The sequence below is a fragment of the Uranotaenia lowii genome, chromosome 3, assembly GCF_029784155.1.
Source record: "Uranotaenia lowii strain MFRU-FL chromosome 3, ASM2978415v1, whole genome shotgun sequence".
Taxonomy (NCBI): Eukaryota; Metazoa; Arthropoda; class Insecta; order Diptera; family Culicidae; genus Uranotaenia; species Uranotaenia lowii.
Window position 1 is genome coordinate 137249535 of NC_073693.1, and position 25162 is coordinate 137274696.

The following is a 25162-nucleotide window of genomic DNA, read 5'->3' on the forward strand; positions in this document are numbered from 1 at the left end:
AAATCACAGCCAGCATTGTTGGGGAGCTGAAAAACATTGCTGACCACCAAGATGGTGGACCATGAAAAACCGAGTATGGAGACCAAATTTGAAATTCTTCAAACAAATATACAAAGTCTTTATAAAAACAAAAACGAATTAATACACGAGCTCAACACAAACAAATATGAAGCTGCTTTACTATCGGAGATTTGGGTAAACCCGAATCAAAGCACATCAAATCGTTACACCATAAGAGGCTACCATAGCATACTTTCTCCACGAGAAGATTCTCATGGAGGAGTGGCTATTTATATCTGTGATCAATTCCAATTTTTTAAACTTAACTTGACGACTACAGAGAAATTTGAAACATTAGGTATTAAGATGACCAAGTTTGATATTGTGCTAGTTGTTGTATATGTAAATCCTCGTATTCACATTGCTGAATTAAAAACCGCTATGGAAACCTTACTACAAGAATTGAGCAATTATAACAAAGTGATTATAGGTGGGGATTTCAACAGCCATCATGAAATATGGGGCTGCGAAACAACTCAAGGTAAAGGAAGAATTATACACGAAGCTATAGTTGATTCTAATCTACTATTACTAAATAATGGAGAAAAAACTTTTATCCCTGGTGTTAGTAGTCAACGTTTTAGTGCTATTGATCTAACTTTTTGTTCTGCGAATCTGTATAATTCAATCAAATGGTCAACACAACAAAAATCCTTCGGCGGTAGTGGGCATCTATTTGTAAAAATTACTGCCCAACTACAGTGGAAAAAAAAACTAAAAACATATTATGACAGGAAATCAATAGGAGAAGAAATTGCAAAAATAGAACACTGGGAGTTTGATGATCTCCAAGAACTAGCAGGAAAAGCTAAAATGATACTGACAAATAACAAAAAAACAAGCGATCATACAGCCAAATATTATTGGTGCAATGATCTATCAAAGCTCTACGCAGAAAAACAAAATGCACTAAAAAGATACCACGAACGTTGTAATAATACAAACTTAATAGAGTGGAAGAGAACCTCTGCTAAATTTCAAAAAGCCAAAATAACTCACATCAGGGAAAAACTCCAAGAACTATCAGCTTCAATTGATCCTCAAAACATGAGACACAATTGGAAACTGGTCAAAAATCTGAAAACCTTACCAACTAAAAACCCAAATAATAACTGTATCTTACAAAACAAACATCTAGCTAATGATTTCTTGGTGTTAAACTTTGGACAAAGTAGAACAGAAAACAATATTCCACCAGCTGAAGGAACAAGATCCGCCATTATTAACACAATCAAATGGACATCTATAATAGGTAAAAAACCAGCAAGATCGTCACCAGGAACTGATTATCTAACCTATGATATGCTGAGACATTTGGATTGGAAATCTACAGCCAAAATCGTAGATTGTATGAATGAAATGTGGAGAAAGGGATGCCTCCAAGAACACCTAAAAGAAATTAAAATTATTCCTATAGTTAAGCCAGAAAAACCAGCAGAAGAAGTAGCATCTTATAGACCTATCGCTCTTATTTCTACCATTACTAAAACTCTAAACACAGCAGTACTAGAAGATATCAACAAAAAGTTACAAATATCTAAAATCCTCCCAGAAACATCCTTCGGGTTTCGTAAAAATATGTCAACAGAACACTGCGTTACATATGCCACAAACTTCATTATGGAAAGCAAAAGAAAAGGTATGACAGTTATTGGAGTATTTTTCGACTTTAAAAATGCTTTCAATTCCATAAATGTCTATAAACTACGAGACATAATGAAAGAAAATAATTTCAGTCCAGACACTATTACGTGGATATATAATTTTCTTATAAATAGAAAAACTGTTATCAACACGGAAGAAGGACGAGTGGAACATGTAGTTTCTAGTGGATTACCCCAAGGAGACGTTCTATCTCCAACTCTCTTTAATATATACACCTCAAGCCTCCATGAAACAAATTTAGATCCTAATGAATTGACCCTTCAATTCGCCGATGACTTCTTCAAGTTAGTAAGACTAAAAAATGAGAATCGAGCAGTTGAAAAAATGCAACAACAAATAAATGTTTTTGTCAGAAAAGCATCAAATCTAGGACTTATCATTAATTGCACAAAAACTAAAGCAATGATATTTAAAAACAGTAATAAAACACTAAATCTTGACATAAATGGTGAATTACTGGAAACAGTTAGACAATATAAGTACCTGGGAATAGTATTAGATCAAACCCTTAAATATGGCGCACACGTTAAAACAATTATTGAGAAAATACACGAAAGACAAAAAATGCTTAAAATCATAGGAAGCATCAAAAGTGGAGCTACTCCGCGAGTAATGATGCTATACCATAAAGCTCTGTATGGAAACTTTCTAAATTATGGTTCGACAATTTACGGTGGAACGAGTAAGACTTACATTAACAAACTAGAAGTGACAAACAGACAATGCCTAAGAATCGCGACTGGTTGTTCAAAGTCGACTCCTATAAATACTTTGGCAGCCATCTCAGGGGAAGGTCCACTACACCTTAAGAGAACATACCTTGCGAAAAAACGTATCACACAACATATTTACAGAAACGATTTAATAGCGCAACAACTACAATCATTAGAAAATAGGACAGGAAATTTGGAAAGACAATACAGTTTTCTAGAACAAGTATTTCTTAAAAATGCATCTGAATTTCAACAAATATACATACAGCGAAGAGTGAACGAAACAACAATCACCGTCACAGTCCAAGAACAAATAAAAGAAACACAGATTAGAAAAAAACAACAGTCAGCAGATGTTATGAGAAAAGAAGTTATGAACATGCTCAACACACAATATCCTTGCTACAACTTAATATTCACAGATGCTTCAAAAAGCAAAGATAAGTGTGGAATAGGAGTTTTTGAACAATACAACAACAGAGAAATTAGCATACAATTGGCAAATGAAGTCTCAATCACTACAGCTGAACTGATTGCGATAAAAACAGCACTAGAAAATATCGATTCAGAAGCTACAACCAGAAATCTGATCCTTACAGACTCACAAGCATCATGCATGATTTTGAAAAACCACCTCGAAATAAAAGAATTCGATGAGTTGACCTATCAGATATTAACACTAGCTGAATTGAAAAGAACGACTATCCAATGGATACCAGCACACATTCAAATAGTCGGGAATGAGAAAGCGGATCAATTAGCTAAACAGGGATTATCGAGTCCATGCGTTATGATAAATAAATTTCGTCTGAGTGACAAGACACTCGCAGCGAAAAAAGAATGGTTCCATTCAATTAATGAATGGTACAAGGAATATGCAATTATCACGAATAAAGGAACGAAGTTCTATCGTTTCCAATCTTCCTACAATGAAAAGCCTTGGTATTGGAATACCAATCTGAATAATATTCAGGTTCGAATAATGAATCGTCTATTAAGTGGCCACGATTTCTCACCATATTGGCTAGGAATAATGAGAGTACGAGACACATCAATCTGCGATCTTTGTGAAGTACCTTTCACCAGTGAACATGCTATTCTAAACTGCATAAAGTACAATCATCTACGAAACTATTATGATTGGGAAAAATTCAACAATCTTCTCGAGCTGATTCAAGATTTTGACGAAAATCGAATGAAAGAAATTCTGAGCTTTCTAGAAAAAGCAAAATTCAAAATATAAAAAATTGGCAACACTATACACAAATCTATGAACCGCAAACGCTAAATCGAATGTAGTGAACTGAAGTGAAAAGTGGTGTTATAGAGTTCCATTCTCTGGCCAAAAAAACTAAAAACGAAGAAGAAGAAGAAGAAGAAGTTAAAATTCTCAGTATTTGTGAGTTTTCAACCCTTCAGTTGAAATCTGTCACACATACATTTAAACTTAACTTAAACCTTCTGATGGTTCATCGTGTTCATTGTTTTATGCACGTCTGAGTGAGGGATGGCGGCATGGCTCTCCATCGGCCATACTGCAAACTGCAAGACTCAAAAAGAATCATTGCTGCGGCAGTGACTCCAGTCGAATATTTTTTACAAATTTGAGGTAATTTCGATACGGATGAAAATTGTCGTTGGGAATTTTTTAAATTAATCACATATTTATGTACAATATTGAAACATGTGTTAGCGGAAATCAATGTTTTAACATCATTTCATCCCTTAAATTATATTCCGACTCTGAACATGTTGTTATTGTTACTACATATATTACAGTTTTTCTGTAGCATTTTCTATCACTTATATCTATACTAATTGATAATGAAAAATAACACATTTGCACCATATTCGAGTTATGGGAAATGTATTCATAACAAAAAGCAGTTAACGCGATTCAAAATGTATCCATTAATGTGGTTATATTTCAGAAAAACCACACATTCAACAACTGGTTTGGTTGATTTGGCACGTTGCGCGAATCGCAATTGATAGATTATAAACAATTCATAAGGACTTTAAATAACTATTGCTGCAAATCAAATCTGCATTTGACATCTATAATTTATTGTCCAGACAACAAATATTCAAATGAAAAGAAGTTGCGGCTAGTTTATGCTTTTTTAAAGATTTAAATTTGAAATTCAAAAATAAATTTCAAATCGAACAAATTAAACTTTCTTTCCAAACTGGCAACGCTGTATCGAAAGAACAGTCATCGCATCTTATACTGTATTTTTTTTTCACCTGGAGGCAAACTAGAGGCAACCTAGGTTCGCTCTAACTGCTGTCATCGTGCTCATTTATTGCTCGAGAGGCAACCTAGGTTCGCTCGAAAAAGGGACGGAGTCGCCCTGAGAAAAAAGTCAGTTTTGCGAGAAGTTCACCAATACTCTCAACGTTGTTGTCAAAACATTGAACAGCTGTTTTTGGCTGAAAACAAAACAGTTGAAATAATGAACGGGCAAATGATTATTGCCGCGATTTTGAACCTCTCAGCAAAGCAAAATCGTACTATCTGCAGTCCAGTGCAATCCGGACACGAAAAACGGCAATCCGGATGTGAAGAACCGAATGAAGAAATCCAGAAGGGAGAACAAAATGACAGCTGCATGTAAACATTGCGCTCGTTCTCACCCACACCTACGTATGGAATAACTCGAAACCCGAAACTTGCTTTTTTATTCTGACGGTTCCAGAGCCAAATCCGGAATCAAAAAAAAATACGCCATTAATCAGAGAACATGGCGAAAAGAAAAAAAACGTCCGCTCATTGTAGAAGCAAAATAAAACAGGTAAACTTGGTTTTCTTCCATTAAAATAAGTGGTAGCATGATAGTCATGTTTAAACGAAGTATTTAATCTAATTGATCTTTAAAATATTTCAGATATACATTCCATACGGCTCAAAAACATCGATTCCAGCCCAGCAATGAGGATTGTGATGGCAGAGCGCGGCGAGTGGCTAGCAAGAAGTCAATTCTAACAGGCAATTTATTTTTCCTGAAAGCAGGAAACCTGGTAAGATGATGTTTGCAGCAATCATACGACATTCTTAACTGTTCAAAGTTTTATTTCTTTAATTTCAGGTTGGGATACTGTTCACGTTCCGGCGAAAGCATCAAAACTAGTTAACAACAGGCCATGGTCACGCAATGGGATTTGGAAGTGCTAACTGTGTTATTGTGAAAGTGAATGAAATAAAGTTATGTAAATGTTATTGTGAAGTATGAGGACAATAATAAAACTTATCGAAATTGTAAAATTTAGAAAATTTCTTTTTCATTTCATATTATTCTTCTCTGAAAATCGCGTTGATAGTAGTACAGGATTCGCGTTCACTCACACATGTACACATGGTTGTCGTTCACTCACACATGCACACATAGTCGTCATTCATTCAAACGGTCATTCTGGATCGGGAAATTCATTCCAAGTAGAATCGGGTGGGCCATTTTCTACTTGGCTGCCTGCAGAAGTTCTAGTAGAATTCTACTAGAATTGCTACTAGAATTCTAGTAGCCCTAGTAGAATTATTATTAAGCGGGTAATGGTCCCGTCTCATCTGTACACGCTCAGCAAGTGTGCGTAAGAAATGTCAAAAACAACTCTATACAACTCGCGTGTGCCAGTTTTTTCTGGTTCTCTGGTTCTGTCAAATCGAAAATCAAGCGACTTAACATGTCGGAAGGACACATATTAAAATATATTCTCTTTCAATTGATTCAACAAATGAAAAAATGATTTGAATTTAAAAATTTTAGGTCAGTTTTATGTAAAAACGATCTGTTTTCGAAAGTTTAGTCGATGCAAACGACTCACAGACGTAAATCTGTGTGTCATTTATTAGGTCTAAAAGTTCTGAACTGATGAAAATAATCCACTGGTATACGGCAGTTTTTTGGAACAAGTATCCCTTCCACCGAAACTATTGTACACAATAAACATAAAACAAAACATTACTACAACAATTATCAAGTGATTTCATAAACTGCGATACATATGAAAATTTTAGAATGGCAAAACTTTCACATCATAGCAGAGCATTTCCTGTTTCATGGAAAACTGTTCCTATACAAAAAATAAAGAGGTAGATTATTGAATGTGTATAATAATTTCGGTTGAATGTTTTTTTCATTCTTTCGAAATTAATGAATTTGCCTGATTCGCACCACATTTGATGATGTACCCTTGCCATACACATAGCTCGAAAAGTGTGTAAACAAGCGGTACACATGCGACATCTGCAATTTTGAATCAGGCACACGAAACTCGCCAGAACTGTCAAGTTGCCAGGGGGTTCGTTATAAAAGAATTACTTTTTGAATAAAATAGGTCGATTCACGCACTGCCTGACCTCACTGTTTTTGACATTTCGCGATCCCTGTTTTGATTCCTTATAGAGAATTCGTTTTCGCGTGGTGGTGCACCGGGGCACTACCGGTAGTGCACTTTTTGCTGTTTTCATGCCCGTTTTCACGATGAGTAGTCCACTGGTAGTGCACCATAAAGCGGACGGTAGAACACTCTGAAAATATTCGGTGTTACTGGCGCTCTCACCAATACTATCATGAATTTTTACAGGACGTGCTTCCCGATGTAAACAAATATCAGCTGGTCTTGTTTATTTCCACATTGTTTTTTTTCCTTAATTTACGGAAACTTGTTCCGGATTCAATACCAGTGCCGTTTCCAGCAGAGGCGGAGAATTTTACCCGGAGAAAACATTCCAAAGCAAACGAATCTCGGCCCTCAAGCAACTGGAGACAGATGGAAAGTTACCAAGAGTCACTTGTTTTCATCCGTCCATTTCAGCAAAAATGGAGGATGCGGATCGGACGCTCCCAAGAAGAAATGTGCCCAGAAGGCTTGCTGCAATCGGTTCCAGGAGATACCGAAGAAGAGCAGCAAATCCGAGTGCAAAAAGTGCAACCCAAAGATCTGGCGGAATCGCCTAAACCGAAGAGTTCTCTTGCTCGGGCGGGTCCCTTAAGTTGGTCTCGTGCAGCAAGAAGCGTTAAGCTGCTTCGAAGCTACTCTGCTACAAGCCAGCTTCGAGCGTTGAAGCCCCCGAGTGCGTGAAAATCGTGAAAGAACTGTGCTTTATTTTATTTAGGGTGACGATGCTCAGTTGCGTCAAGTCCCGGATTCCAGCCCGTTGCCCTTAAAAAAAGGCAGTTCGAGACTGCACCCGCATTGGGGGCTTGAATTTTTTTTTTATACGGAATTTTCATCCTCTGGGATGATTCATCCCTACAAGGGCTTGAATTTCGTTCGTTTCGGTATGATATCAAACTTTTCCGCGATCCGAGTTTGCCGTTTTGGATTTTTTTTTTTTTTGTAATCTGAAACGGACATACTCGAACGAAGAAGATGAGATTTGTGAGGAATAAATGTTACTCTCAAGACAAAATATCGGAATCATCAAGCTGGGGTAACTGCAGTTCAGCAGCAGCAAACATAGACCGCCCAGAATCAGCCGGTATTGCAGTTATTATCACCAGGGCCAGAGACGAATCTACCAAGCAAGCCTCTAATAAAATAAATCTGAAATTTTCACAATTTAACATAGTAGGTACATAAATTCATGCTAATTTTTTTTATTATTTGCAAGACAATGATCAACTAAAGTAAATTTTATTTCAATTTTCGAAATCAAACGAAAACAAATACCAGCTGTAATGGATTTTTGACAGCTTGATGTTTTCTGTTTACACTGTCGATATCACGCACACCAACAAAAGTGAGGGCAAAACTCGATTCATGCTCGTTTTCGGCGTGGATGGTGCAACACTTTCGGGTGATGAAAACGAATACGATATTAGTTTTCAATTCAACACGCTGAGGAAGCAAAGCAAACATTTGGGTCCTCATTCAATTCTCATTCGAAAGGTTTTTAGCAATAGTTCTCAGCTCAATTTGGAGATAAAAAATAATTTAAAAGGAAATGAGTTATTAAGAAACTAAATGATTTTAGTATCAAATAATGAAAAATAAATCATTTTGTTTGTTAATCCAGCTAAAAACAGAAATATTGGAATAAATGGATTATACTTAAAAGGTAAACTATCCGACGTTTGTTTCTATTCGTCGAAAATATCATATCGTAAAAATTTATAATAGTTCAGCCTTTTTGCTATCTTTAAACTGAGTTTTGAGTAAAATTTATTGAACGTGCGACTAGACGAAAAATTTCGGCGCACCCCATCTCTCATTAGGACGTGTGAGCTGTCACCACAAAAGGGAATTACGTCATCGTGAATTGACTTATAAAAGGGGAGTAAATGGTGGCTAATAAAAGAGAGACAAATATGAATAAGCTTTCGAAACAAACCCTTCCAAAGGCGATAAAGTAACTTATCGTTATTTAGTCAGCCACTCAGTTTATCGATGGTCGGTTTTCTAAGGGAAAATAGCGGTGAAGTTTTTCTGGGTGCGATGAAGAAATCACTATTGAGTGTTGATTTTTTTACGAAATTTGCTAATAAAAAATCAATGATTTTTGTGATCTTTTTGTAATTTCGACCACTTTTCTCAACTTATAATCTTAAACGGAATTTTAATTAAAAATTCATTGTTTGTAGCGAAAATAATTAGGTCTTAGATAAAGATTTAAATTATGGAAAAATTAAAAAGTGCGTTAAAAAAAATTTTTAGTCAATTAATTTTGATAAAGATTTAAAACGCTGAACGCTTAAAAGAGAGAGATTTTCACAAAAAATATGTTATCACTGTGTTTCACAAAAAATATGTTATCACTGTGGTACAGCTCCAGAAGACTTTTAGGTTATCTAATTTTTTTTAAACGGTTTAAATTTGTTTTGAACAAGATTATGTTAGATTTCTGGAAGGACAAATTTTTGAAAAACAGTTGAAATCAATCGAAAATTGAATTATTTCTAGGTTAGACATAGCTTTAAGAAACCCTTCGGAGCTCTCTTAAGACTACCCACAGTTCTTTTAAAAATACACCATGGAATCTGATAGGAATTTTATTATGAGATCTTCCTGTTCCGTGTTTTTTCTCGTGTTATCACTTATCCTCCCAAAAATATGATGATTGGTGAAGATTGCATTTGAATAATTTTAAAAATATTTTCTTTTATTTATACCTTAGAATTAAACTTCCTCCAACCTAAGATTTCTACTGAAATATATACGAATTAGCATCAAAACATAAGTGCGCCTCAAGGAAAATCAAATTTGACCACATTTTAAGCATTTTTTAATTAAAAAATTAAAATATTAATTTGATCAAATTATGCAATTTTTTTTTGCATGGAAATTCATTACCTATACAACAAATAGTACAGATTGATTTTCACAATCAATATGGCGTTTAGTGAGGTAATATTGAAAATCTTAAAGCATATGTAAAACAGTTTTAAATTTTTTTTTATGCCTGTTAAAAAAATGTTGTAATAAAACAATTTTAATAAACAGCTTTATGAGAGTTTTAAGAGAGCTTGAATCACAGCTTCGTTTGACGTTTCTCTCAATGGCATACATGTAATGATGGATTTATCAATTTTTGAGTAAGAGAAGTTTGTCGCAATAAATGAGAACATATCGATTTGTTGCTTGGCAAAAAACATTCATACAACTATTTGTTTCCTTTTGACTATGAGGATACTCAATTATCTTTGAATAACAAGTGTTATCAAATAACTTCAGACTGTTTTGGAATAGATTATTTTTTGTCATCGAAAGCCTGGCCTCAAAGCTAAATAATAAGAATTCGTATTTTCTTCGTTCTAAAATGGTTCACCTTAGTCATTGTTAATTTTAGCTTTTCATGTTTTTGGTGGATACTATCGAACCAAATTATCTATCAGTTTTATTTTTTTGTTTTGTGTTTTCAATTAAGTGAAAACGGGTCTTGTTTGATGAAATGTTTCTGAAAGTTGCTAGTTTAAAAGTCAAAGTTTATTTTAAATGAAATTATTTTCTTGATTTGAAAAAAGTCAGATAATAAATGTTTTTTTTTAACATAAAATGTATCCAATCCAAGCTAATAATTTATTTAACCCAAAAAAAAATTCAATCAGTATAAGTCGTACAGCACAATACTCAAAAGAAGACTCAATCCGTTAGTCCTCAAGACTTATTGTTATCGAATCACAAAAAACATTCATTCACAGTAAGTGCTTTTAATCGAACCCTAAGAATTGAGCCATTAATGATGTGGACTGATTTGCGATTCTTTTGAAAGTTGAATGCAAATGCAACAAAGCTGCTTATATTTTTCAGGTGAATTTAGTAGTGTTAATTTTTATCATTTTTAGAGCCTGTTTTTCTCAAAGTTGGCATTTAAAATTCTTTCAAAACAGGTTATGCTATCTCGAAAAGAGGTAGAAAAGTTTAAACGTGTATAAGTTCTTCTCGACTGTCAAATTATCTGTCACTTAGTTTTATCATGCCTACATCCACTGTTCCAGTAAAACAGTTTTTCAACTTGGCTTGGACGCTAGTTTTAAAAGCGCATTAAGTGCTTTATTAAAACAGGTACCAAAGCCCTAATAAAAACAGGACAGTATGTGTTTTATTGAAGCTTTAGCAATAGTTTTGCAACACTCTTAAGATAGTGTTATATTCAAGTTTTAGCAAAACTTTCAGGGCCCTTTTTAAAACACACGATAAATGAAGCATTTTATATGTTATAATAAAACAGTTTTAAAAATTGGATGCAATGGAAAAGTCTTCATAAAACAATAATGAAACTTAAAAAAAGCCAGTTAGCTTAATATGTGTTTCTTATGAAGTGCTGAAATGCCCTTCAAAGTTGTCAGGGTACTCGATTTTTCATATATTTATTTATAATACGAGCAGTTTAAGTTCAATGAGAATGGTAAAAAAAAATTATAAAAATCCGACGTTTCGTGTTTTTTTCCTGATATTGATTGCGATATGAAAAATCGTCTGGTATACTTAACTAAAATTGATGATTTCGACACATGTACCATTCTGATCCTTAAAGACCACAAATAGAAATAAGCAAGATTTGATTCAGGCATGTGTGCAGAAAATTGAACTTTGTTGGATATGATAATAAATAATTGTGACATCTGGAGCAGCATAAATTTATTTATCTAATCAATACAATCTTTAACATTTTCCTTTCCAACTAACGGTCATCAACTTTTATTTAACCGATTGAAGCCTGAAGACGTTTAACGAATTCAACTTGCAGCCATTGTAGCAGGGCAGCTTCCGTCATGTTTGCGCTTCCAAAAGACATATGAGCCGACCTGACCAAATCGATTGATCGCAAAGAAATCGATACTAATTTGATTCATTCATTTTGCGCTTGAGTTCCCAGGCAATCACCACTGCCGCAGTGTTGAGAATGATTGAAGAAAAAAACCTAAACTCTAGCAGCCGAGTGGACACTACTTAAGCATTTGCTGTCCTTGAGCTGACCTGTCTATAGTATGTCTCGTTCTTGGGCTTGCATCTTCCTGTTTTATGACGACGACGATGAATGGGCTTTAGACACGTTTTCGTGAATCGTGCCTCTTGGAGCCTAATGATTATGGGCTCTTTAGATTGCGTCTGATAGATGATGACGATGAGTCGTTAGAGTTGTCGAGCTGAGTAACTGCATGACAAATGATAGCTGCCAGTCGTGATGTGTCTATTGAAGTTTATTCACATGACTGACCTATGCTCAGATCATTGAACTCTTGACTGCCAACAGGAATCAATGAAGTTTATGATCTTTTTGTTTCGTTAATTGGTTAATCCTGTTGCACGTTTTGCGGGCTTGTTTCCGTTTTAGTTCAACAAAGTAGAACAAGTTAATCCCAAATTTTACTGAAAGACTTAAGTCTTAAAATGTTTGCCGAACTACTCAATCAAGGACATGGTAATGTTTTGGCTGTCTGTTGTGTGACCGTACTTTATCTTGTGATACACCGTCATCGGAGTACTTGCATAAATAAACCGGAATGCAAACCAAGAACTATAAAAACGGATCGTAAATTCGAATCATAAAATGCACACACCACATGTCATCTAGTCGTAGTGACGTCGCGGTCAACTTGCAGACCCTGAAGCTAGGAGCTAAAGCTCTCATTATAAAGATGTTGTTGGTCTCCTCAGAAAAATCTGGGTCTAAAAGCGGACAGAACAATCGATCAAGAACGTTCGCGCGTAATCGGCTTAGACTGTCACAAAAACTCCTTACTGATTCTAGACAGCGCTGTTCTAAGAACCAATCAATAAATACAATAGCTTGATTAGCGTTACTTCTGTTGATCAGTCAAAAGGAAATCTTAAAAAAACAGGCTTCCGATAATACACTGCACCGGATCTTTGAACGCTTCTGTTAAGTCGATCGGCTTAGTTGGTGAACTACCTGATAGCCTACAGACTAGAGAACCATGCACGTAGCACTGCTGAGTTGGCTATATTGTTAAAGTGGTTAAACAGTTGTACGGGAAGTGCGAAAAAAATCGTTCTTGCAAATTGAAAAACACACACATTTTTTTATCTGTAGCGAATGTCTTGTTATACTGTTGCTATCATGAGAGATGGTAATACCGAACGACGTGATTGAGGAACTGTTTATCTTGAGAGCTTTATACAAATGCATTCTCAAGTAAGGAATGTATTCGAAAAAAAATGCAACACTTTGTTTTGTGAATAACTTTTGAATGCATGAATAGAAAGTGATGAAATTTTCAGCGAAGTTATTTGGTAATGTATTGTTTACATATGCAAATTTTTGTGATGTTCTATCGAGTTGTTTTTGAGATAGCGTCTGATGAAGAAATTTATCGACATAACATCTTTTTCAAGTTTAATTAGTATAAAATTCAGGAAAAATATTCAGTTAGGCTTCCGCTTTTCCAAATCCGAATTGCCGGGCCTTACGCTTAACCCCTGCCATCAGATTTTGTACAGCCACCTTGTCCACCTTCTTCACCGCAGAAAGCCAGTTTGGCTTGAACTGCTGCTCGTCCTTAGCAGTTTTTTTGGTCTTCTTTAGGTTCCGCTTGACAATAGCCCAGTATTTCTCAATTGGGCGGAGGTCTGCAGGAGGAACATGCATAATTTACTCGTTCCAGAACAATCAGGATATCGAGAAAAACATTCTTGTGAAACTGCATTAAATCTAGTCTTAGCAAAATGGAAACAGCAGGAATTTGTGGTAATGTGTTCAAATGGTTTGAGAGTTAATTAAGTGGCAGAATTCAAAAAACATCTTTTAATAATTGTATCTCGATATTCTTTAGATAACTCTCTTGGGGTGCCTCAAGGAAGTGTACTGGGGCCCATTCTGTATATAATGTACATTAATGACATAAAACGGGTTTTACGATTCTGTGATATTAATCTTTTTGCCGACGATACTGTTTTGTTTATTGCAGAACGCGACGTGGTTAGAGCTTTGTCACATCTAAATGAAAATTTACATTATCTAGTTAAATGGCTCAAGTTTGAAAAATTAAAATTGAATGTAAGTTAAACAAAGTATATGATAATCTCGTCACGATTTGATGTTTTCAATTTTAATGTCAACCTTGATGGAGAACCGATCGATCGCGCAAGTGAATCAAAGTATCTTGGTGTGACGATTGATGATAAATTAACGTTCAAAAATCACATCGACAATGTTATCAGAAAAATAGCTAAAAAATATGGAGTATTGTGCCGATTAAAGAATGATTTAACAATTGCCAGTAAAATTGAGTTGTATAAATCTATCATTTCGCCACACATTGATTTCTGTTCGTCAATTCTTTTTCTAGCTAATGAAACCCAATTCATGCTTCATGCTCTCGTTTCATGCTGGACGCTCTTCATTGGTTGTCTATTAAATAAAGAATCAAATATTTGACAATGATATTCATTTACAAAATAGTAAATATGTTATTGCCATTGTATTTAAGTAACCGTATTATAATCCGAGGAAGTGATATCCATAGATATAACCAGGGTTGACATAATTCAACGGTCAACGGTAAAATGGTCCTTCAAACTCATTTGACTGTTCCTTAACGACCAGTCAATTCGTTTGCCAGTCATTCATTGCCCAGTCATTTGAAGCTAAAATAATAACCTAGTCAAGCAATCGCATTTCAACGACCGATGACGAAAAAGAAACGCATTTATTATTATTGTTGCTCCTGCCAGCAAGCCCGTTTTCAGTTTTTTATTGCTATTGTTGCTCTCTGCCAGCAAGTCGTTCAATTAGTTGTACCTGTCGGCAGCAGCCGATCGAGGATGTGTAGGAGCTTCGCCAGTCGCATGACGGAGAAATGTTGATTGTTGTCGTGCTTTATCCGTCATGCGAGTAGTGAGGCTCCGTCAATTGAGTAAGGTGCCGGTCGTTTGATGAAAAAAAAACTAGTCGGGTCAAGCGTGACGAGCGAAATTTACCAACCCTGGATATAACACTAGAAATGCTTTGGAAGTGAGAACACCCACTTTTATCCTCAGCGCAACTCAAAACTCATTGTACTATAAAGGAATAAGCAACTTCAATTCATTACCGCGAGAAATCAAATGTGCTCATACTTTGGCTGAGTTCAAGAGACTTTGTATTTTACACATAAAAAGAGTAGGTTTTTAAAAATAGTTCATAAGGGAAGAATGTAATATTTGACGCAATTGCCAATAATAATAGTGAATAGACAAGCAAATCATTGTTTTCGTCCGAAGATGATGATATTTGCTTTTATTATAGATTTGTTGTGGCCTTCCGCCATCAGTAAAGTAGAGTTAAAAATAAAGAGAAAGTCTAAATATGTTTGAGCCACGTGCGCAAAATAATACTAGATTATTTATAAAATTTGATTGCAAACACAAAACAGAATTCAGCCCGTTTTTTAAGTTTTATTTGTATAATGATTCTGATAGAATATTCATTGATATTAAAATTATCATAAAGATAACTCAACCAGCTCAAACCTGTATAGGGAAATGAGGTGGGACCATCATCATCATCATCATCATCATCATCATCATCATCACTACTACTGAATCTTAGTGTTTAGGATGGATTTAGGGTGGCGGGATTCGATCCCTTGACCTCTGGCTCATAAGTTAAAGACGTTCAACATTAGACTAAACGACCACCCCATAAAGCTATCAAAATACTACAAATTTTCTTGGATACGAAGAAAACACGTGCGATACCATTTGGCCACGGCTACTCTTTTTCAAGTCAAAAATATATCCAAAGTTGCTAAAGTTAATCTAAAATGTTGATAAAAAAAACCCGAATCTCGTGACACTTCATTTCTCCTGAAATTTAGAATGACATTCCTACGAGGGCACAGGAACATGAACTATTCCCGGGAATTCGGGACAATGTTGCTCTGTATCACGATAGACACATTCCTTGTCAAATTTCCTTTCTCTTTCTAGCCTGCATAAAAGAAACAAAAACATTTTTTGTCTTTTTTCATCAGTGCATATAACTTTAAAGCGCCATACATCTTAACCACTCATTTTTTGCCATAACCGTCCGTTGTAATTGTTCGGTGGTTGGTGCTCGCGTAGATTTTTTTATTTATTGAAATTTCAGTTGAGCGCCAGTGGGAACGGTTAATATTCAGAAAAGAAAAATCCATGAAATTCAAATTTAATTTCTATAAGTAAACAGCTCCATGATTCAACACAACAGGTAAATATATCTTACCTTTTACGTGACAAAGATCAATAACAATAATTTAATTTTGATTTTTTTTTTCAGGTGACAATTCAATGCACTAATAATCTAAAGTAAGGTTGCCAGAATTTTTTCCACTCCCATCCGGGCCTAGCAATTCCGGGCATTTTTTCAAAAAAAACCTGGCAAAATCCGGGCATGGATTTCAATTTTTCAAATCCAAAAACCGGGCAAAAACCGGGCAAAATTTAGGTGTTATTATATATAAAAGCAAACAAAAAATGCAAAAAAATGAAATTAATATTTTATTAATGTAATTGCTGACTTCCAAAAAGTTTTTGGAACACTTAACACTAGAAGGACCGGCAAATTGAATATACCTATTCGGACCGTGACCAGTCAAAATGACTGGTAAAGGGGAAATTCTTTATATCACAATATTTTTAACTTTTTTCTTTTGACATTATTTTGTTATTAATTCGATAACATTTTTGATATAAAATGGAAATATTTTTTCACCATGGGTGCACGGAATCACCTCACTTTGGCATAGTTGACGAATGCGTGTATGTCATAACATGAATATTTCAATTAATTATCAAAAAATTAAAACACATTATCAATCTAATTAAAAAATCATGATAGATGGCTATGGATATTGACCATGGGTGCACGGTTTCACTTCAGTTTTGTTTTAGTAGATATTTTCAAGCATCCATCGCTCTGAAATTTTTCAACATGTTGCCCATAATTTATAGCTGATATTATAGGTTTTGAAGCATATTTTAGCTATAAGTAAAGCAATTTACCATGGGTGCACGGATTCACCGCCATTTATCCAAAATCTTTTTTTTTTGCATGCTAAAGGTAATGAATAAAGGCATTTATAGATTCAAATGAAAATTGTGTTATAGACATGGGTTTTCACTATGGGTGCACGGATTCACCGCGTTTTAATCAAATATTGGACTTTTTGGAAATTTTGAAAAAGCATTTTTACAAATCTTAACTAAACCAAAGTCGAAACCATGTCTTTCATGTTGAGATATTAACATTTGAATACCGATTTTTATTTTATGTTCCGTTTTTTTCATTTCTGGAAAAGAAATATTTCAAAAATATCTTGAAATAATAAATTTATTTATATATTACTAAAAAAAAAAAGGTTTTTGCAATCGTATATTTATCTGATAAGATCTGATCAACATCCAAGAATTTGGAAATCGGTTACCATGGACCGAGTGAATTTTGAGAATTATATGCATCAAGTTATGTCGTGTGACGGAAAACAGTGAAAATAATAATAATGAATCAACATTGTCAAATGTACTCGTTGAAAAGTTTTTCGATTGACCAATATTGTATTTTAAATACCTATCATATCTATTTAACTCAAAAATATTTTGTGTTCTGAAGCAAGTTGAAAACAATTTATTTCTATATAATTTACAACGGCGAATTTACAGCCTTTCTGTGCACCCATGTTAAAATATCTTAGCGCCGTTGTGGTGTATCAGATAGGCTTGTGCGAGTCTGGTCTAGGTATGCCAGGCGTACTTGGTTCGATTCTTGATATCGGCAAGAAAACTCTTGGGTTCAAACCCCATAAGTTGCCGAAAGGTAAGATGTGTTTCCTCTTATAATAAAAATGTTCAATCAGTTGCCAACTGGCCAGGTATATACACGGGTGCCAGAATACCTGTAAGTGAACTTGCATTGGAAATTTGTCGAACCTAATAATCTAAGAATGCATGTGAATACATACTTGGGCAGAAACTGCGGTGAATCCGTGCACCCATGGTGGATAGCCAACATATAAAAAATATTCCGTGCACTCATGTTGAAATATCATTTAAATTATTCAGTTTATTAGCTGTTGTCTTCAAATTTGAATAAATGAGCACCCAATTCATAATTATTTTACTCATTCCGGTTTAGTATAAAACATATTTATCACCTAAAACTACTCGATTACTCGAATGTACATGTATTAAATCTAACATAACTTTTACAAATCTTGATGAAATTTCGCCAAATTTTGACAGAAAGTTCGATTAAAGTAGGGCAACAAAACAGACTAAAAAAATTGGGAGTCGAGTGCTTGAAGCGCCACACAGCGGCCAATCCGAGAACTTTTTCTATAAATTTTCATGACTTTGCATCTAAAATCAATAATTTCATAACGAATGACACACTTCTGCCCACCATAAATCAACTAGGGCTCATTGTCTTGAATGTGAATTGCAAATGAAACCAAAAGCAAGGCAAAAAAATTTATCTAGTTTGAGTTATAGGGTTGTCAATTTTACCAGTCATTTTGACTGGTCACGGTCCGAGTGTCCATGGCGAAATTTATCTCGCTTATGAAAAGAGCTAGTGAAATAAAAAATACACAGTTTTGTAGAGATTCAAAATTCATGAAAAGTCATATTTTTTTGCGAATTTTTAAAGCGAAGTATTCAAAAGATATTCAACAAACAAAGTGTCCAACCAGTCATTTTGACTGGTGCGGTCTTTCTAGTGTTAAATATTTAAAGGTTTATAAAAGTAAATCAGCGAAATTATTTAAAACAACAGTTCAAAATTTCCATACCGTTAATCGATTTTGCTGAAAGTTACTCAAAAACTTTGATTTTTTTTTTGGTTTCTTTGTGAAAATTGTGAAAAAATCCGGGCAATATCCGGACATTTTTCACGATATCCGGGCAACCGGGCCGGACCGGACTTTCTCGAAATTTTGCATCAAATATCCGGGCAAACCCGGATAAATCCGGGCAATCTGGCAAGCTTAATCTAAAGGTACGTCCCAACCTAAATACTGTTGGAAACAAAAAGCTAAGAATGTTCAACAAAAAGCCGTAAAGCATCAGCAGCAAACCAACTTAACAGCAACAGAGTTTGGAGATGCCAGGTGTAATTGTTCCGTCACCACCACCGCCAATGTTCTGGCAATTAGGCCTAACCGAAGTGTTAGCTTAGCTTAGCTTAGCTTGTTTGACTACTCATATCCATATTTTAGAGGAATGAAGTATTTTTAACATTTGATTTCAAACTATACATTTCGAATTCCATGATCGCTGGCGTGGCTAAGCAGAACAAGTTCCACGTCGCCAATAGTTGCTACTCCGTGATTAATCGAGGCCATCAATTTTGCACAAAGCCCAAAAGAATGGTGCCATTCTCATTGTACAAAACTGATGCTCTCCCTTTTTTATATGATTTATCTGATTAATAACGGCGCCGGCCACGTCCTAGTAGTCAATGGGGAAAAGGGAAGGATTGTTAGTTAGATACTCTTTAAGTTCAACTAGCAACCTATCACTCCTGCATACTCCAAAAACATTTTTTGAAATAGTCAGAACCAGAGATAAGCTAGTATCATCAACTATGGAAACCGTCTATACGTCTGCGAATCCATATTCAAGTATCCAAGGAAGGAGTTGTGTTAGTTGGTGAAAGGTAGAGATCAGGATCCATTTCAGTAAATGGTGCGATCATGATTTTCCTACACCTCCTATGCTCCTAGACATTTCCTAAAGAAACTCCTATTTCTCTGAGGCATTTGATAAACGTCCAATAAAATGGATCGAATAAAATATTGAAGGCAAATCAATACCATTCAAATTTCTTCTTTGATAAACTAGCTCTTTTCCCTAAACGTTATCCCTGTTGAAGCAAAGAGTTTTCAAAAAGGCTTTACTGTTTTAAGACGGAGGGCAACTTAAAATGAAAATGAATTATATTTTAATATTTAGACACAAATTTTCGTAAATTGTTTTTGAAAATTCCTTGATTCTTTGCTCTCCTTTGCCTCACATTTTAGAAGCCTTAAGACCTTTGATACTCAAAGAGTACAAATCAATGTTTTAAATAATCAAAACTTTTAAATACATTTTTGCACATAAAGCAGGTTACGCAAATTAAAACCTAACCCACTGAACGGATTAAAACGGGTAAAACAAACATCCTACACAAATAAATCGCGTGGGAGTCGGACACTCAAACACGTCCTTGCTCGACAAGTGCCGGGCGAACCCTAACTCCTTATTTTTTTTAAATAACTGCAATTATGAAAATAAAACTCAAAATATTGAAATAAAATAGAGAACATTAAGATTGTTAACAAAGTATGTTTCCACATGCGTAGATGAAATGCCGCAAACACACTTCGAGCTGGTTCGCCGTCTTTCAACAAAAACTCTTATGAAACCTACTATGTATATTCAGGTGTTTGTTTCCTTTTTACCTGCACACAAAGTGTGCAGTTAAAGTTAATGAAAAGAGAGAGTGAATTTGAAAAATACCATCATTGGTTTAAAATCCCTGAGAAAAAAGAAAAAAAATGCCATCATGGAATATCCTCACCGGGTTTTTCCGTATTCGTCAGAGATGTTGCCTTTTCTCCACCCAGCGGCGCATGCAAAAAGTTGCTCCTGATCTAGATGCAAGGCGCGAGGTATACTTACATCACTTCAACAAAACATGAAAAATCCCCGATCAGCCAAACTAAATTATAATTTTTCTAGAAAACACATTACGACAGGACCAAAAACGAGACCGACAGAAAACGCGACCGTTCTCGAGCACGGCTTGCTGCGAGTCCATACTTATCAAAACACATTTCAATTAGGCCTAACCGAAGTGTTCCTGATAAAGGATTTCAAGTTCCTGGACAACAGTCAACAGTAAGTAACAACAACGCCTACTGGCCAAGCAGTTCAGCAAAGTCAGAATGCCAGACTAAATTGTTATGTACATTTCGTCTACAAACGCTACAGATTTATCGACTTCATCGCCGCTGGCTTTTTCGCAGGTTTTCTGGGCAGCATCGTTCCGGAAAATCATTCTCCAGGATTTTCCAAGACCACTTTCCAATTTCGTTTAGTATTAAGTCAAGTACAGTAATTTTTAAAGTTCACAAGAGTGATCTGTGTTATATGGTAAAACCAAATCTTGTGAAACAAATCGTTTATTTTAGAAAAAAAAAAACTATTTTTTTGTAACACGCACACTATAACAACAACAATTTGGAATTCGAAACCAGGGAAAAAAAATTCAGAGCTTTCTGCTAAACTCGGGACGAAACCGTTTCAAACCCACAGGAAAATTTCAAAATTCTCTGCAATTTGCGGGAGGGAATTGTTCCGAAATCACAGGATGTTTTGACAGTTGCTTTCCTGAGCTGTTTTGCTGTCCTGAAATCGTCCTGTAATTTCAGCTGTTGAAAATACAGGACAAAATCGTCCCGACCACTGGAGAAAAGATTAAGTGTGTATGGAGTTAAAGTCCGTTTTTCATTTTTTTTTTTGCGGTCACTTCAAAATAATAAAAGCCTTAAATCGATTGAAAAATCAAATTATAGGAAACTACTTACAAGAAAATGTACGTTTAGCAACTCAGCAAAAAAAATCTAAAGAATTCCTTTCATCGTTTCAATATTCTGGAGAACTAAGATTTTTTTTTATAAAACAATTGTGTTTTATGAAAATAATATTGAGATAAACCATAAACGAGAAATAATTGAAATCTGAGTTTATAAAATCGGTTTGTTGAAAAATGATTTTTTTAAGCAATCATGATTATTTTAATTGGATCCTTACGTATTTGTACCACGATCGATAGATGTATTCTTGACAATTTCGAAATTCATTGAATCGGCTAAATACAGTAAAGATATTTGAATTAACAAGTTTGGACTGGTTTGGAACCTTTTCGAACCTGGTAAACTAAATCAATTAAACTTTTATTGTCCTTGCCGTCATTTAAGAACAAGAAATCTTTTCATTATAACCTCTACTCGAACTGATTATGGAAAATATAGTCCTGTTAATTGTTTAATGTATAGTTATAATAAACATTATGAGAATATAGACTTAACTATGTCAAAACAGCAGCTGAAAAAAGGTTTTTACGGTAACAGGCACCGAAGAACCTGACTTTGTAAATGTAAAGAAAAATTATTATTATTAAGCTTATTTGAACATTGTAATCTCTAGGTTTAAGTTATTATATATATGTAGCCTACACTGTTTGGCGGAATAAATAAATAAATAAAACAAATCGACTTTATTTTAAATATTGAGAAACTAGAATAAACAACATCAATATCATCAAAATCGAAAAAAAAAACATTTTCTTTCAGGAGAACGACAATAAATTACAGCTTAAATATATCCAAGAAACGGATATTTTGCGAACAGTTTTGAGAGGTTAAAAAATGTGTAGAATCAGCTTTAGATAATACATTGTTAATTATTGAATTTTTGTTGTGACTGAGATCTTATTTTACACAACTGATTGGTAGCTTATCGATGTCAAAGTCATACCTCTTGATTAAATTTTTGAATAAGTAAATAAGTGTTTTACTCCAAACCTATTCTTAAAACTTGGTTCTATTGCCTAATAAAAAACAACACAAATAATAGAGGTTTTAATTGCAGATACCTCCCCCAAAATTATAGCTCTCCTAATTAGGTTATCTGAAAAGTTTTATCTAATTCGTCACCCAACCAAACAATACGAAAGATGGATATTGGTAGATGCCAGTCAGCCCACATGTGTTAGTACCTACATGGCACAAAGCTTCCAACCCGCAGAGCCTCCTCAAGTTTATACGTCGAGAGAAGGCGAAGGAAAAAAAATGAAAATAAACCTTGAAAATTTATATATTTTCCTACTTTGTGGCGTGGCTCGGCTTGGCTATAACTGTCGACAGCAGTCAGTCTCAAGCGCCTCTTTTTCCAACTACTAAAGGTAACAACAACAACAACACCAACAGCAAGTGTGTTTGGCATGTTTGTTGATTTTTTTTAAACGGTTTTTCGATTACAAACCAACCGAGTCTTGGTGGTCATTGTGTGACGTATGTCTAGTTGGTATGTATTTGTGCAAATTTTGTGCCGCGGCAGCATGGGTTGGCAAGAACGCGATCACGAGGATCTGATAAGTTCCTTGTGCCTTTGCCGAGATCCGATAAAGCACTCCGATAATTACGGCGGCACTCATACCACATCAAACATGTGTGGCGTGATACGAAAAGTGTAGGACTTTTGAACGGCTTCTGACACGGGGTTAGGTTATTTACTAAAACAACTGGCTTGCGATCGGTGGGTATTCATGCGTTTCCAAAGACATTTGTACCTAGTACATAGCGTGGCGGATTAAGCCACAATAGATTTATCACGAACACTATGGGATGATCACCATATAGCCCACCCTAGAGGTTACCGATAGTTCTACACAACTCAATGCCGTTGAACTTACCTTTCTTCTACGGACAAGTGTTCTAGCTCCGGGATCCAACACCAGTGCTGTTCGGGTGTGATGGTAATGAAAATTTGCGCAAAGTACACGAAGGCCACGAAGAATGCGAAGGGAATCATAAGCAGGAAGAGAATTTTCTGATAGCGTCCGAATTCCCCGACATGTGGCAGGAGGTCGTCAAAATCTACAATTGGTTTCTCCGGTTTGCCACTGGGATCGGGTACGGCTACAGTGCTGGAGCTGTTCTTAGCATTCTTCTTCTCCCTCAGTTCCAGGTCCTTTGTCTGGTCATTTTTATCGGTCTGAGCAGGACAATCCGTTACGAATCCGTTGTTGATAAATCCATTCAGCTTGAGGTTGTTGCTTAGATTTCCCACACTGCTGGAGTTGTTCAACGATCCCTGCACTTCCTGATCTTCAGTCACGTGCACCACGGGAATGTTGTCCTGAGGCTTTGGACTCATTTTGGTATTTTTATTAATATTCACGAAGTTTTATTAACAAGCTCAAAGTACAATCGTTACACCGATTTTTTTCTTTATCACAAATAACACTGATTTTTCTTTACTCAGGACTTTGAAATAGATCAAACAACTTCCTGATACAAGCACATATTTGCCCTTCACAAAAACACGCGTTGAATCTTTTTCGCAAGTGATATTGATCGGCCACTTTTCGTCCTACTCCACGGGAGGTCGCAAGCGCCGGATTCCTGCTCTTCTCGAGAAAGAACTCAACGGTCCTAATCTGCGGATAATACTGGATTGAAGTCCTCCTCCGGTGATCACATCAATATATAAAGTCTACCAACTACCGAAAGGAGGAAACCTATTCCGCAAAACTCGAGACAATCGAGAGCAGATCTTGCTCAGATTTTCTCCCACGGGCCCGCAGCATCCGTGTTGGGAAAACTCAGCACTTCACTCTAGCCTGTAGCCCGAAATAGGTGACACATTTGTGCGGGATCTGTTCTCAGCGCTCCGAGAGCTCGCGAGATCACTCTCACCCCAAAACAACGATCAGAACTCCACACGTGACGGAGAGCGACTAGTAGAACCCGGTGGGGTTCTAGCTAGTAGTGTATTGAATCAGGACTCTTCGCTCGAAAGATTTCCCGATCTTCACTAAAAAAAAACAAAGAAAAAAAAATTCTAAACCTCACCAAGACTCGATCACTCCGAACCTAATTTTAAATCGTACGCTGAAGACGACACCGACTTCTTCACTCGTTCCTTCATCAATCAAGACTAGTTGCTTCTGCATTTTACAAGTGTTACTTCAACCCGGAGCTTTTTTGCTACCCACCAGCAAGCAACCCACCGGCCATACGATCGAGACCTAAGAAAGGTAGCGATTCGGGTTGTTTGGTAGCGAAACTCTCATTCTCTCGTACAACCCTCTCTTTTCCGATTAGCAGCACAAACTAGATTTCCTCGAAAGCTCGAACCAAAAGCTCCGTCGTACACCTACTCGTTAGGCTCCGAACGTTGAGCGAGGTGAGAAAACGAACGAGTGCGCGCGCAACCAGAATAAGACCAGGTGGTTGGTGGCACCAAGCACTAGCAGTGAACCGTTGTTGTCGGTTTCGTGATTGCAAATTTTCAAAGTTGAAGTCGTGACAATCCACGCATTCGAGTTTCTTTCCAAGATAGATGAGCCGTAAAGTACCTACCTGTGCTTTTTAGTTTGTTTTTATTTTTTGCTATTTATTTTTAACTTTCAGCGATGATAATGATCGCGTGGAATTCCACTCGATAAGTCGTCCGACCAGTTTGAAAGGATTAGCTAGTGCACATGAGCGATCGATCCTGGGTTTTTCGAAAAAAAAGCCATCGATGAGTCA

General features: G+C 35.8%; 1 protein-coding gene across 1 annotated transcript in view; it reads right to left on the reverse strand.

Moving 5' to 3' along the window:
- The window catches only part of LOC129754668 (organic cation transporter protein-like), a 148550-nt gene extending 124091 nt beyond the window's left edge, over positions 1-24459 (reverse strand). Inside the window, exon 1 of the mRNA XM_055750850.1 lies at positions 23320-24459. Coding sequence (XP_055606825.1) covers positions 23320-23783 — 464 coding nt within the window. The 5' untranslated portion in view covers positions 23784-24459. The remainder of the gene's footprint in view (positions 1-23319) is intronic.
- Between the last annotated feature and the right edge of the window lie 703 nt (positions 24460-25162).